This window comes from Cololabis saira, chromosome 9 (genome assembly GCF_033807715.1).
Source record: "Cololabis saira isolate AMF1-May2022 chromosome 9, fColSai1.1, whole genome shotgun sequence".
Taxonomy (NCBI): Eukaryota; Metazoa; Chordata; class Actinopteri; order Beloniformes; family Belonidae; genus Cololabis; species Cololabis saira.
In genome coordinates, this window is record NC_084595.1 from 36,906,756 (window position 1) to 36,919,318 (window position 12,563).

General features: G+C 41.7%; 2 protein-coding genes across 8 annotated transcripts in view; both read right to left on the bottom strand.

Moving 5' to 3' along the window:
- Positions 1-4,216, bottom strand: part of rasgrf2b (Ras protein-specific guanine nucleotide-releasing factor 2b) — a 57,605-nt gene extending 53,389 nt beyond the window's left edge. For all 5 annotated transcript variants that reach the window (XM_061729441.1, XM_061729440.1, XM_061729439.1 and 2 more), the window contains exon 1: positions 3,570-4,216. In XM_061729441.1, the coding sequence (XP_061585425.1) occupies positions 3,570-3,845 (276 nt within the window). In that variant the 5' untranslated portion in view covers positions 3,846-4,216. The remainder of the gene's footprint in view (positions 1-3,569) is intronic.
- Positions 4,217-6,216: 2,000 nt separating this feature from the next.
- Positions 6,217-12,563, bottom strand: part of msh3 (mutS homolog 3 (E. coli)) — a 56,001-nt gene continuing 49,654 nt past the window's right edge. For all 3 annotated transcript variants that reach the window (XM_061729444.1, XM_061729442.1, XM_061729443.1), the window contains exons 22-24: positions 11,498-11,630; positions 11,152-11,320; positions 6,217-6,666 (exon numbers count right to left, since the gene is read on the bottom strand). In XM_061729444.1, coding sequence (XP_061585428.1) covers positions 6,585-6,666; positions 11,152-11,320; positions 11,498-11,630 — 384 coding nt within the window. In that variant the 3' untranslated portion in view covers positions 6,217-6,584. The remainder of the gene's footprint in view (positions 6,667-11,151; positions 11,321-11,497; positions 11,631-12,563) is intronic.

Genomic DNA, 12,563 nt, shown 5'->3' on the forward strand with positions numbered 1-12,563 from the left:
TCCATCCATCCACCCACCCACCCATCCATCCATCCATCCATCCATCCATCCATCCATCCATCCATCCATCCATCCATCCATCCATCCATCCATCCATCCATCCAGCTCTAGTGGTTGCAGTCCCCTTTAATTTGATTTAAATCAGTTTAAAGCCATATTCTTTTGTACAACAGCATATATTCTATCTATTGTTCCTTGGTGAAGCATCTTCCTTTATGTGTGTTTTTTTTTGTTTTATTTTACCCTTTATTCAATTTCAAATGGATGTTGGTCAGCAAAGTTTGACATATGGCTGATGATCTGGAAACAAACTACCCAGCCTGTAATTGACATCTCTTTGTGATCGACAGCTTCCACGAGCTGTGATCCATCTATGAGCGCTTTACACGCATGTTCACATCAGCAATGCATACCCCCAGTCGCTGTGGAAACCATTCAGATTGGTGTGCAGGCTCTCCAAATTATTTGAAGGGTTTATGTCTATTGGAGAGCACAAAAGGGAGATGAAGAGTGAGGCAGGAGCTGTGTGTGTCGTTTGCTTGGCTCACTGTGGAGGTGTGATGCTGCAGGTTGCCAGCATATTGACCATACCGTCCAGCTGAACAGTGAAGAGAGAGACGGAAACATGACAGACTCTCTTTTGCGTTTATGAAATCATACCTATGCATAAAGAATAAAAGCTGGGATGGCCAAGGTCTTAATCTCTCTTGATTAAGACTTGGTCTTGTGAGCCAGAAAAAGAAGTTATCATCTATTGGTTTATTCCTCCTGTGTGCATGGATATGTAACCAAACAATTTCACACGCGTGCACATTTCACCTGAGGACAGATTGAAAATAACCCCAATTAAACACCACAGCTGTAGCGTCAGAGTGAGTGAGAGGGGGGGGAGTGACAGAGAGGCTGGATGAGGACAAAAAGGCAATCCAAAAAGACCTGACAGCCAAGCTCACCAAAGGTCAGTAGTAACAACCATGGAGATTTGCTCTTTTGATTTATAACAGTAGCTGCATTATAAGCATCATAAGAGATTTCTCAGGTGTAATGCACATTGGAAACCAGACTGCTGTACTTTGTTCACCCCAAAGTCTGTATTTGCATACACATGAGTTGTTTTTATAACAGAGAAAGAGAAACACTGTAAAAGCAGGTGGGAGTCTGCAGGAATTCATATTTTCAGGTTGCCATTTAGAACCACTCCTCATCTTTCAAATGATCAGCTCTTCATTCACTCACCGTGTCCTTCCCCTTACACTTCCACAGGTGTGTGGTCTGTACACACGTGCACATGGTCCTTCAAGTCAACAGAACACTGAGATAAGAAGCAGAAATGTGTTCCCTGAGATTTTCTTCTTAAAGTAAAGCTAAGTATATATTTTACCAATTTAACAAAGATATAAAGTTCGATAGACATAACCTGAGAACTGTTTGAGTATTCTGATTTTTCATCAGTAAAATACATGACAGATATTGTCCAGTTGCGACAATATCTACCTATTACTGCTCGGGATAATAAAATGTTGACTTTTTTTATCCATAAAACTGCTTCTGCACTTTTCAGTGTGTTAAAGTCAAGAGCACAGCAGGTTTCAGCACTGGATCTGCTCTTTCCAAATCCAGGTTGCATAAATACGAATTATTTAAAGCCGCAAAGCTTTGCATTTAAATCGTAATTCAGATCATAACGGGGCTGCCGCTCAGACACTGAGCTGAGCTTCAGAACTGTGTCCGGTGAAACCAGAACTAGCAGCCGTGTACTAAATGAAATCTGTTTTGTGAGTAAAAATGAGAACAGACTGAGTTTTGCTGCAGCTAAACTGCAACAGAGGCAGAGAGCTGCTCACACAGGTGTGTCACAATGGGAACTGACTGGGAGACTGGCAGTCACCATGTAGCTCAACAGTTACGCACATTTTATCTGTGTAGTTCTACTTCTGCTGTTGTGATTTGCATTGTATCATGCAATGTTTGCTCTGTTGTTCACATTTCCATATTACACATTAATGACGACATTACCAGTTGTTGACACAGATATCAATGATTTCAATATGAGTTTAAAAAAAGCTCAATGCTGTACTTATACAACCTTTGTTAATCCCATTAACTGAGAAACCCAAGATTTTGTTCTTTCAAGATGCTAAACTAATACATGTTTTGCACCTGCTTCAATCTTAACCAGGGACATCCTGAATCCTGTCACAGCTGCCATTGTGCAAGAGGCATTGTACGCTTGACACATCGCTGGTCCATAACAGGACCTAACAAAAACAAGCAACCATACACACTTAAACCTGTGGCGAATCCAGAATCACTGAGCATCCTTGTATGTCTTTGGACTGTAGGAGGAAGCCGGAGTAAACCCACATGCCAAAAGGAGGACATCCAAACTCCACACAAAAGGCCCCATTTGAGATGTAAACCAACACTGTTTTAATACATATGACCCACAGCAAAGTGATAGTACGTATCTGCAACTCCTCATGTCCCTCTCACAGGCAATACATTTTACTGTATGTGCAACTAGTATCTAAAGGATGGCAAGACATGTATCGTAGAAGATTTTAAACTCGGGAGTTAATCAAGGACTGCAGATATTCTTTTTTTATCTTCTGCAGTAATCCTTTCTGGATTTAGCTTTTTGGCTGGTTTTAAGTTATGCATCTGTAATAAAACCTCAGAGTATTTTAGGCAATTTCAGGAATCTGACTTTGGGTTCTGCCTAAATGACAGATGCAGCTGCTGACCAGTGGAGTTCAAGGGTGACTTTGACCCTGACAGGTTTAGTGTCCTAAACACCAAATCACTGAGCAGAGCACAGCAGAGTGAGCAGAGCACTTTAATTAACTACTTATCCCAAACTGTGAAAAAAAATATAAATCTAATGAGTTTTTGTTTTATTACACCTGAGACTCACAATGATTTCATTTGAAATAACTTTAAAAACTGCCTGCATAAGATGATTTTTTTTAATAAGATGTTACTAAAGGCTGATTTATGGTTCTGCGTTACACCAACGTAGAGCCTACGGCGTAAGGTACGCGACGACACGTACCGTATGCCGTAGCCTGCGCCGTCAATTTAACGCGGAACCATAAATCAAGCTTCAGAGTAAGCAAATTGAGACATCTGAGGCTGTAGACGGTAAAGTTAATTCCTTAAGGGGGAGGCCTTTCATAATAAGGTGAACGAGGGGGGAAGGGTCACCATTTTCAGTTATCTAATTCATGGAATAAGAGCTGGCTCCACATCCCTGGAGGATGTGCAGGGAGAGCGCACTTGGAGCTGCTGAGCTGTTCTGCGCGCACATGAAGCGCCTGTGTCGCTGCATGCAGTAGCCTATAATCCTTTTGCCCTTTTTGCCAGTCAGGAAACAAAAAGATAACGTAATTATCATTTGTGATGAAGGGGTGTGATAAGCCATATATAATGAGGAGAAATCTGGACACACAAAGTGTTCCAGATCTCTTACCTGCAGTTTATGCAAATGTCGTTGTCAGTGTGTCCTAACCAACATAAACGCAGGGATGTGCGTGTATTTCCCGGCCCCTGCTTCCATTAAAACCTCTCACCTGTTTCTCCAGCGACTCCCTCCCAGTCGTGGAGGTCTTGGGCGCCGGCGTGCGCTCGCAGGTGCATCCCTCCAACAGGTAAATCCCCGCAGGCCGCGCGCTCTGCTCGTTCTCGAAGTAGAACAGTATATTCTGGTAGAGGGCGAAGAACTTGTCGTGCCAGCGGCTGTTCTCCGCCGTCTTCTTGCTCAGGGAGCCGCGCTTGGTGCCCTCTTTACGCGCCACGGCCGACAGGAACAGCGCGTGCCCCTCGTTGTAGCGGACGCTCTTCTGCATTTTGGCTCACGGCTTTGAGGAGGGAGGAAAGTTGGAGAGAGAAAAAATAAACAAACCCCCGACGCGTTCACGGCCGGCCCATGTTTCCCTGCAGGGAGGTGCGTGTAAACTTTCCTTTCGCCGAGGCGAAGCCGCGGCTCAGCCGCGCCGGGGCGCACGGGAAAGTTGCCGCTCCGACGGTCGCGCCGCCGCGGGAGAAGTCATAGCAGAGATGCCCCAGCTCCACGGGAACTAGGAGAAACCCAGACTTCCCTTTCGGTCCAGAAAGCTTGGAAAAAGTCAGAGAAAAACGCGTTGGACGCGTCGTTCACAGAGGGAAGAACCCTCAAGTAGACGGAGAGTGAAAGAATCACAGACCCGGCACCGGTAATCGGCTTTGACATCAGTAAAGTCTCTCTCTCTCTCTCTCTCTCTCTCTCTCTCTCTCTCTCTCTCTCTCTCTCTCTCTCTCTCCCCCCCTCCCTCCCTCTCCCCGGTGATGCTCTCTGTTCTTGGAGTTGGCTGAATTGAAGGCGGAGCGTTTGAACTGGATGTGTGTTTTTGTGGAGATGAGGCCAAAAGAGATGGTAACGGTTGCAGATCTTGTGGTTTATTCGTAGTCTATCAATTAAAGCACATGATTTCACTTCAACCCTGAATGTGTAACAAGGATTTCTTTTATAGGGCCCTATCACTGACAGTGCGAAGGCCCTATTGTATTGTGTTTTTTTTTCTCCTCCTTCTGACGAAATCAGGGCCTTTTTGCCCCCCTAAACGTCCCCCAAAAGTCACCAAATTTTGCACACAAGCCAGGCCTGGCGAAAAATGTGATATTTCATGGTTTGCATTAATGGGCGTGGCCTAATGGCTCAACAGCGCCCCCTAGAATACTTTGTGCCTCAAGCCCCACAATACGGTTTGACGTACATGCACGAAAATCGGTACACACCTGTATCATGTCGCAACTTAAAGAAAAGTCTCTTGGAGCCATGGCCGAAACGGAACAGGAAGTCGGCCATTTTGAATTAATCGTGTAATTTTGGCGCAATTTATGCCATTTCTTCGGCCGTTAATGTGGCCCGAACCGTAACGTGCACCCAGGTGTGTTATACATCAAAATGTGCGTCTCCATCCTGCGACGATGAGCATTACTTTTCTCAGTCAAAAGCGTTACCGTGTCGACGATAGACACCAAAAAGCGCCCTCCCTTCATCTGTTAGGTCTATATTTGATAGTTCCTACTTTCTGCCATAACTTTTGAATGGTTTGACATAAAGCATTGTGGGTGGTGTCATCGGACTTGGTTTTGAGTCCTTAAACATAATTCGTGCAAATTAGCCCCGTCCCTTCTTCTGATTGGTCAATATTTGATAGTTCCTATTTTCTGCAATAACTTTTGAATGGTTTGATAGAGAGTCGTGGCTGGTGTCATCCGCTAAATGTCCAGGCCTGAAGAATCTACATGCAAGTCATACAAGCTTCCACTGCAGCACATCTGAACTTTCACAAGGGTGCGAGGGCCCATTCATCGCTGCTTGCAGATTTCATTTTTCCTTTTTTTTTTTCAAATTGGAAAACAGTAGCTACCAGTCCCAACTATTACAGCACACTATAACTTTTCAATGAATACCAAGAGCCTTTGGACATTTTCTTTATCGGTTCACAATCAGCTTTGCAACTGAAGCAATAACTGAAGCCCCCAAAATCCTGTTCAGAAAGATGATGATGATGTTGATGATGATGTCAACTGTGGGAAGCAATCCGAAACCACAGAGACCCCATATACCAACCCTGCAGGGCCTAAATGATTTATTGGTAAAAACTCAGTACCAGACACTTGGGGACATTCCCAGATGTTCTATGTGGAGACCCTAAGTGCTCTTTTGAGAGCACAGGGATGACAAACCCAACATTAAGTGGGTGGTTACAATATTTTGACTTATCGGTTTAACACCTCCAGTTGTATTCTGCCTGTATTCTGTCCTCCTAGATTTTCCATTTAAACTTGTGTTTTTTTATGTACTGAGCTTTGAAAACTCCTCTTCTGTGCCACTTTGAGTAAAAATCATGGGGGGGAAAAATGCCATTCATCAGAATGAGAGCTTCAATCCCCTCCGCCAGCCCCGGCCACTGGTCCGTCTATGCTCTCAAACTTTTGAGAGTTATTCTTCTCAAAGTTTTCTCCATACCGTTTAAAAAAAAAAAAAGTTTTCAGGAAAGGTCATCTTGTGAATACTTTTTATTGGAAGTCATATATCACCTTCTTAGCTTGGCCGTGCCTCAGAGCACTTTTGCAGTAATATATCTCCATTGTAATAGATTATTTTTCTTTAAATAAGTTGGATCTGGTTTATCAGATCCACTTAAATCATTTGTTGACAATATGCGGGAAAGTGTTGCTCTAAGGTAATGCTACGTGAATGCAGGATGCTTTGATGGTTAAAGAAGAGATCATTTGGAAGGTTTGAGATTTTTCTTTATTTAATTGGAAAACACACTGATTACCACACACTGTGGTGGGTAAAATGTGATTAGTTTGTATAAACTGGTGTTGTGATTTAACAGTACAGTTGATGGTGATAACCAGAGCTGGAGGGAGTTCAAATTCTGATCACAGGCCAAAATATTATGAAAACAGTACAGATCCGACCTCTTCCATCACCAAAACAGGTGATGGAGGTTGTATATAGCATGATCATTCCCTGACTGAAGGATTTCTCTCTGTGCGTCCTGATGTCGATGGTCACAGCCGCAGTGATGTCAAGAGTTTGACTGCAGCCATTTTATGAGGGACGATTTGTCGGACACGCCCCAAAGATCTGAGAGGGCTTTCTTGTATTTCCTAGAGAAACAGAGACAAAGACACAGAAATGTTAAACAAAATACTGCACCTCAAAACGCTGTCTGTCAACACTCAGATACACGAGCTATGAGCTTAAACACATATTCTCACACACATCAGTGAAGAAATGAAATAAAATCCATGGTTAATTCCTCTGTGTATGAAACAAGTGCATTGCATGTCTTTGTTCCCACAAAGGGCAAACATTTCATATTGGAAGGATTACACTGATAGGAGCTACGGATGTGTGTGTCTCAGATATTTCATATGGTGAGGACATACTTTGGAAGAGTCTAAGCAGCCTCCAGCTCCCAGCTGTCTGCTACACACTGAGATCCAGTATTATAAATTTACAGAGACAGAAGATTTTATTAAGAAAAAATATGAGGACGCTTGGATAGGAAAACAGCAAATATGCAGTGTGTTTTTGTGTGTTTTGGCGTGGAGTGTATCCTGACTAGACCTGTGTTGAAAAAAAATCGATTTTCCAATTCTAAATCGATTCTCATATTAATTCTTAAAAATCGATTCTTATGTCTAAAGATCGATTTTTTTTTTTTTTTTTTTTTCTCTTTCATTACATTTTCGCCCGGTGAACTTTAATCCCAGTAGTCGGACACACAGTTTGTCATGACACTTCTGAAAAATGCCAGGTGCTTCATGGCAATATGTCTGCGTGGTGACAGAATAAATTAGATAAGCTAAAATGATTTGTTTACCGCATGAACTGTTGCAATTTCTTTCATTTTTTCGAACTTTAAATGGATATTGAAAGGCCTGTTTGAGTTATTTATTTCTCAGTTATTTCACAATAATTATTGTGAAATTATTATTTCAATAGTTATTTTACAGTCATATAATTCAAGCAACAGCTCAAAAAACATTTTAAATAACACTAAGCCAAATCAATATCGAATCGGATCGAATCAAATCGTGATAATCGATTCTGAATCTTAAGAATCGGAATCGAATCGATTCAATTCTTGACATTTGAATCGATACCCAGCCCTAATCCTGACAGATTACTCATCTGCATCAGCAGTAAAGAATTCATCAGGATTTTTAAAGCGGGGTGTGTGAGGTAATTATCCACACTCAGCTTTCACCATCCACAGTCATTTAGAATATTGTAACTGCTTCACCTTGTTGTCCCACTGTTATTTCTGATGGCAGGCTGAAGCAGTTTTTTCTGCACCTGCCACACTCACACAGGTGACATCACTGTGGAGTCTGGTGCCTTTAAACAGAGACTGATATAATGACTTCAATTTCCTAAGTAATTGTGCAGTAATTCAAAGGAAATAGAAGATTTATATTTTTGCTTTATCTAATCGATTTATTGAAATAATGTGGCTTCTTTAAAAAATATACCCTATGAAGTCATGGTCAGCAAAGACATCATCATCTCCACCAAGGGGCTATGTAATTTGTTTCAAATTATTTCATATCAGTCCATTCTGCTGTTGCATGTGGCATGCACAAATATTTCACAATAAAAGTCCTGAATGCAAAGGTTTATATCTGATTAAATAATTCCGATGGTATTTTAATTTGATAAGGAGCAGGAAGTGTCCTAACGCTTCATGTAGTAATCTAACACAGGTTCCATATAGATGCAGCCTCGCCAGCCCAGTTACCCAAACATTTTACAAACATTCTGGTCAAATGGGTCACAGATATTTCCACCAGTACATAACGTACCGAACCAACTGCAACAGTTGATTCATACAGGAGAGTCCACGAGCCATTTTTCAAATCAACCAAGATTGCTGCAGAATAGCTAATTACGCCTTGGATCAACAGGTTTTTACTGAAAAACTGACAAGTCAATCGCCAGGGGCCTCATTTATAAAAGAGTGCGTAGGATCCATACTAAAAGTGCACATGCGCAAAAAAAAAATCCGGATTTATAAAACCGTGTGCACGCACACTTGCACGCAATGTTCGCTTTATAAATCACATTCCAGCTGGAAGGCTGCACAGGTGAATTCGCCTCATATCCCGCCCTCTATACGCCCACTTTTTACCATATTTGGTCGATGCAAAGCACCTGGCGACTGTATTTGCATATAAATGAACCTACTGATCAATGGTGTTTTACACTCAAAAATCATGGCAGGGAAGACCAGAAAGCAAAATTTTGCGGAGACTGAGATGGAGATGTTGTGGAGGAGGTGGAGGCCAGGAAAACAACATTATTTGGTGGTCACAGTAATGGCATCGCTAACAAAAATAAAGCGAGTGAGTTGCCTGCCAGAATCTGATTTCTGGCCGCGGGAGCGCGCACAGCAGCCCGTTGAGCGATAGCGCTGAAACGTGAGATTTTCAGATTATGAAGCTCAAGATTGAGATCAAATCATATTTAGGTAGAAACAACCTTTCATTAACTGTATTTGGACTTCAATCAATTTTTGGCAGGTGAAAAGACACATTTTCAGGGGAGAAATCAGATTCTGGCAGGCAATCACTTTTTGGCACGACACCGGCACGGCGTGACTGCACTGCGGACACGCCGTGCAGGTAGGATGATTTGACAGATGAAAATACCCCGTCAGATCACGCTTTCACATAAACCACGCTTCCACATAGACATCAACATTTATCTATGTGGAAGCGTGATCTGACGGGGTATTTTCATCTGTCAAATCATCCTACCTGCCAATATCTATGTGGAAGCGTGATTTGACAGGGTTTTTTCTTCCGCCGAAGCGTCGTGCACATAGATCTATGTGGAAGCACATTCTGACTTCTTGCTGTTAAATCGTCTATTTGCATGAAAAAGCCTTTGAAAAAAAAGAAACTGAGATAAAAGAAACAGGGGTCGTATGGTAGTATTTTCTGCCGAGGTAGGACAACTCGGCAGAACACCGGCTTGGGTGTACATTGATCTATAAGTCTGATATGTGATGACATTAACACTATGACATGAATCTGGTTTCATTTCACCACCTCACCACCTGCGTCGCTAGTTCCCCATATCTTCAAAATGTTTGTGCGCTAGGGTCAGGGTTGGCGTAAAGATACAAACATTTTTCGGTTAGGTTTTTTTTTTTTAAATCCCAACCTTTGCGTAGAAGGTGGCGTGCACATCTTTCAAGCCCTGTTTTGTGCGCAAGCAAGCTTTATAAATGAGGGCCCAGAATCCCTACAACAGCACAACATTTTAGATGTCTTAAGTCGCTACCTCTGCCTATGGCACATGCTTCATTTCCCTGATAGGTTACATGTCTATCCAGTGGCGTCCATGGGCATTTTTTTTCCTCCATGTTACAGCCTGGCAATCAATGTCAAATCCAAAGAAACCAGACTAATTTGTATCCAAAAAGAAGATGATTAGGATTGCTGGCCGGGCAAACATAAATGTGTGTTTGGTTCTTTTTCTTTTAATGTGTTCAATTAAAAAAAAAAATTCTTTCAGGATTAACTAAAGTCCTCAAGGCCATGGTTATCTTCAACTTTAACGCCTCTTGAATTTAGCTCAGCTATTTTTCTTTTTCCCTACTCTGTAGCTTTTTATGTTACTCCAATCAGGTGTCTGCAACATTAGAAGCTCAAAATGTCTAGATGGAAGGTGGAAAAATACATTTAACGAAGCCAAAATAAGATTTTTCTTCCTCTAATTTTTTTTCTAAAAAAAAGTTGCCAAAGGCAATAAACGCCTTCCTTGCCTGTAATGAGCTGGAACCTGCTCCAGCAGACCCCCGTGACCCTGCGTAAGCAGTTATACACTAGTAAATGGATGAAGCTGCCCTGGTTATGCTTGACACTGTTGGCTAAATGAAAATACGGGTATCACGCAGTGCTCTCCAGAGCATAATTAGTAGTCAACTAGGAGTCCACAAGTCACATTTTGTAAACATCTCTCAAACAGCCGACACCTCCTGAAATCAGCTCGTCCTGTTTTTCATGGAACCGAACAAGACAACTTTTCAGAGGATTAGGAGTTTCAAAACTGAAATCACTGGACAATAAATTTGTTTTGGTGCATCGTGTGCATCCCTTCCCTTCTACCACTCTCAGGGAGAGTGGTAGATTTTCTGTCTCAGATGTGCTAGCTCAAGTATGAAATCAAGTTTATTTGAGTGTTGAAGCTTAAATAAACATCTAGTTTTGCATCAGTGGAACTGTTTTGAAGTTTATCATTTCATAACTCAGTTGACTCTTAGTTTGAAGCTACGAGGCATCAAATAAGCATCAACTGTCAGTGTTCCCTCCAGAAAACAGAAGAATTGGATATTTTATCTTTTAAGAGAGAATGAACCTTGAAGTAAAGAGTAAATATATTTTATACATTCTGAGAAAGCTAAAAGAATCATGAGAAACTTTGCATTAGTTCTAAGCTGTATAATGTAGAAACATTACAAAAATGGTTCTACAGTCTACAGATGTTTTCATAGACTAAGTTACACTCATGTTCTTGATGTCTTACATATGTGTACTTTCTGCTTTTTAAAAACGGTCAGGGTGGATGTGTGTTTGTCCTACCTCCTGGCATTGACCGTGACCTCCAGCTCTTGAGCTTTGCGAGCAGCGGTCTGCAGCACTGGATCTGGAACGTCAGCCAATCGGGCAACGTTGAGGCCGTAGCTCCTCCCTGCAGCGGCTTCAGTTAACTGGAAGAGGAAGGTGATGAACTCTGGTCGAACCTCTCCATCTGTCAGCATGCCCAGTTAGAAAAAATACAATTGCAACAAAATGAGACTGGAATTACGAAATGACCCAGGTAAGATTATTCTCAATCTCTCCTGCCCACGATTTCATACAATCAACATTGGAAGCCTTTTTTTTCAACCTTTTTTTTCCCCATCAGTGCACAAAAATGAAAGCATACCGTCAGTGTCAGCTGAGATGTCGGTCTCGTTGAGTAAGAAAGCCATGTGGTAGTTAGACACATGCTCAGGATAGGCGCGCTCCAACTCACACAGAGGGGGATAATGGGTCACGAACAGGGTCAGGGATTTCACCTGAGAAAAACGAGCAGGACAGCGACGTGTTAACCTCCAGAAACATTCAGAAGCCCTGCAGCCTTTCACAGTACACTCGTTTTAAAAAATACTAAGAATCAGGACAGCAGAAAAAAATGGGTCTTCCAGTTATAAATGCTTTCTGTACATTGTGTTCACATTATTAGAAAGAAATAATCAGAAAACCAGCAGCACTTCAGGCAGGAAATGTCATCACCACAGCTTTCCATCAGCTCGTCAGAGAAGCTTGTCACATCAGTTTGTGTTCCACAGTCGTGGAAGATTTCCCTTAGGTGGGTAAAAGTAGAAAAACGAAGTGCAGAAAAACTTGCAGTGACCCTCCACTTGTCATGTTTGGATTCATTTGAAGTGGAACCGACACCAAAGTACACTCTCACCAGCTTTGCTTCATGCTCGAGGAGAAAAAGTCTAGTTTTCACAGAATGTAGTCAAGGAAAAAAAACTAAAACTTCAGTAAATGTTTAAAGTCTGTTGTATTCGTCATTATATCTTGTGATCCTGATAAGACTAAAGGCAACACATGAAAATCACTGAATCAATATTCAGTCAGAAAATTGTCCAAACAAAAGACTATTTCATGAAAAGGTGGCAATAATTATCACCCAATTTCCACTGTATTAAGTACCTGTTTCAACATTTGCTACATTTATTCTCAATTTGAAACAGATACCTGCAACATGTTGGACACAAAAAAAAAAAATCATACATGCACTGACGATCAAAAGGTCAATACCACGAAGCAGAAAAACAATATATACATTTAGACACATGAATGTTAAAATATCAGAGATCAGGTTTCAAATGTAAAGCTGTGGAGAGCTTCACCAATATACAAAAGACTGTTGGAAAATTGTTAAAAACCGTAAGAATATTGCTCACCAACATAGAAAACCCAGACATTAGCAGATGTCT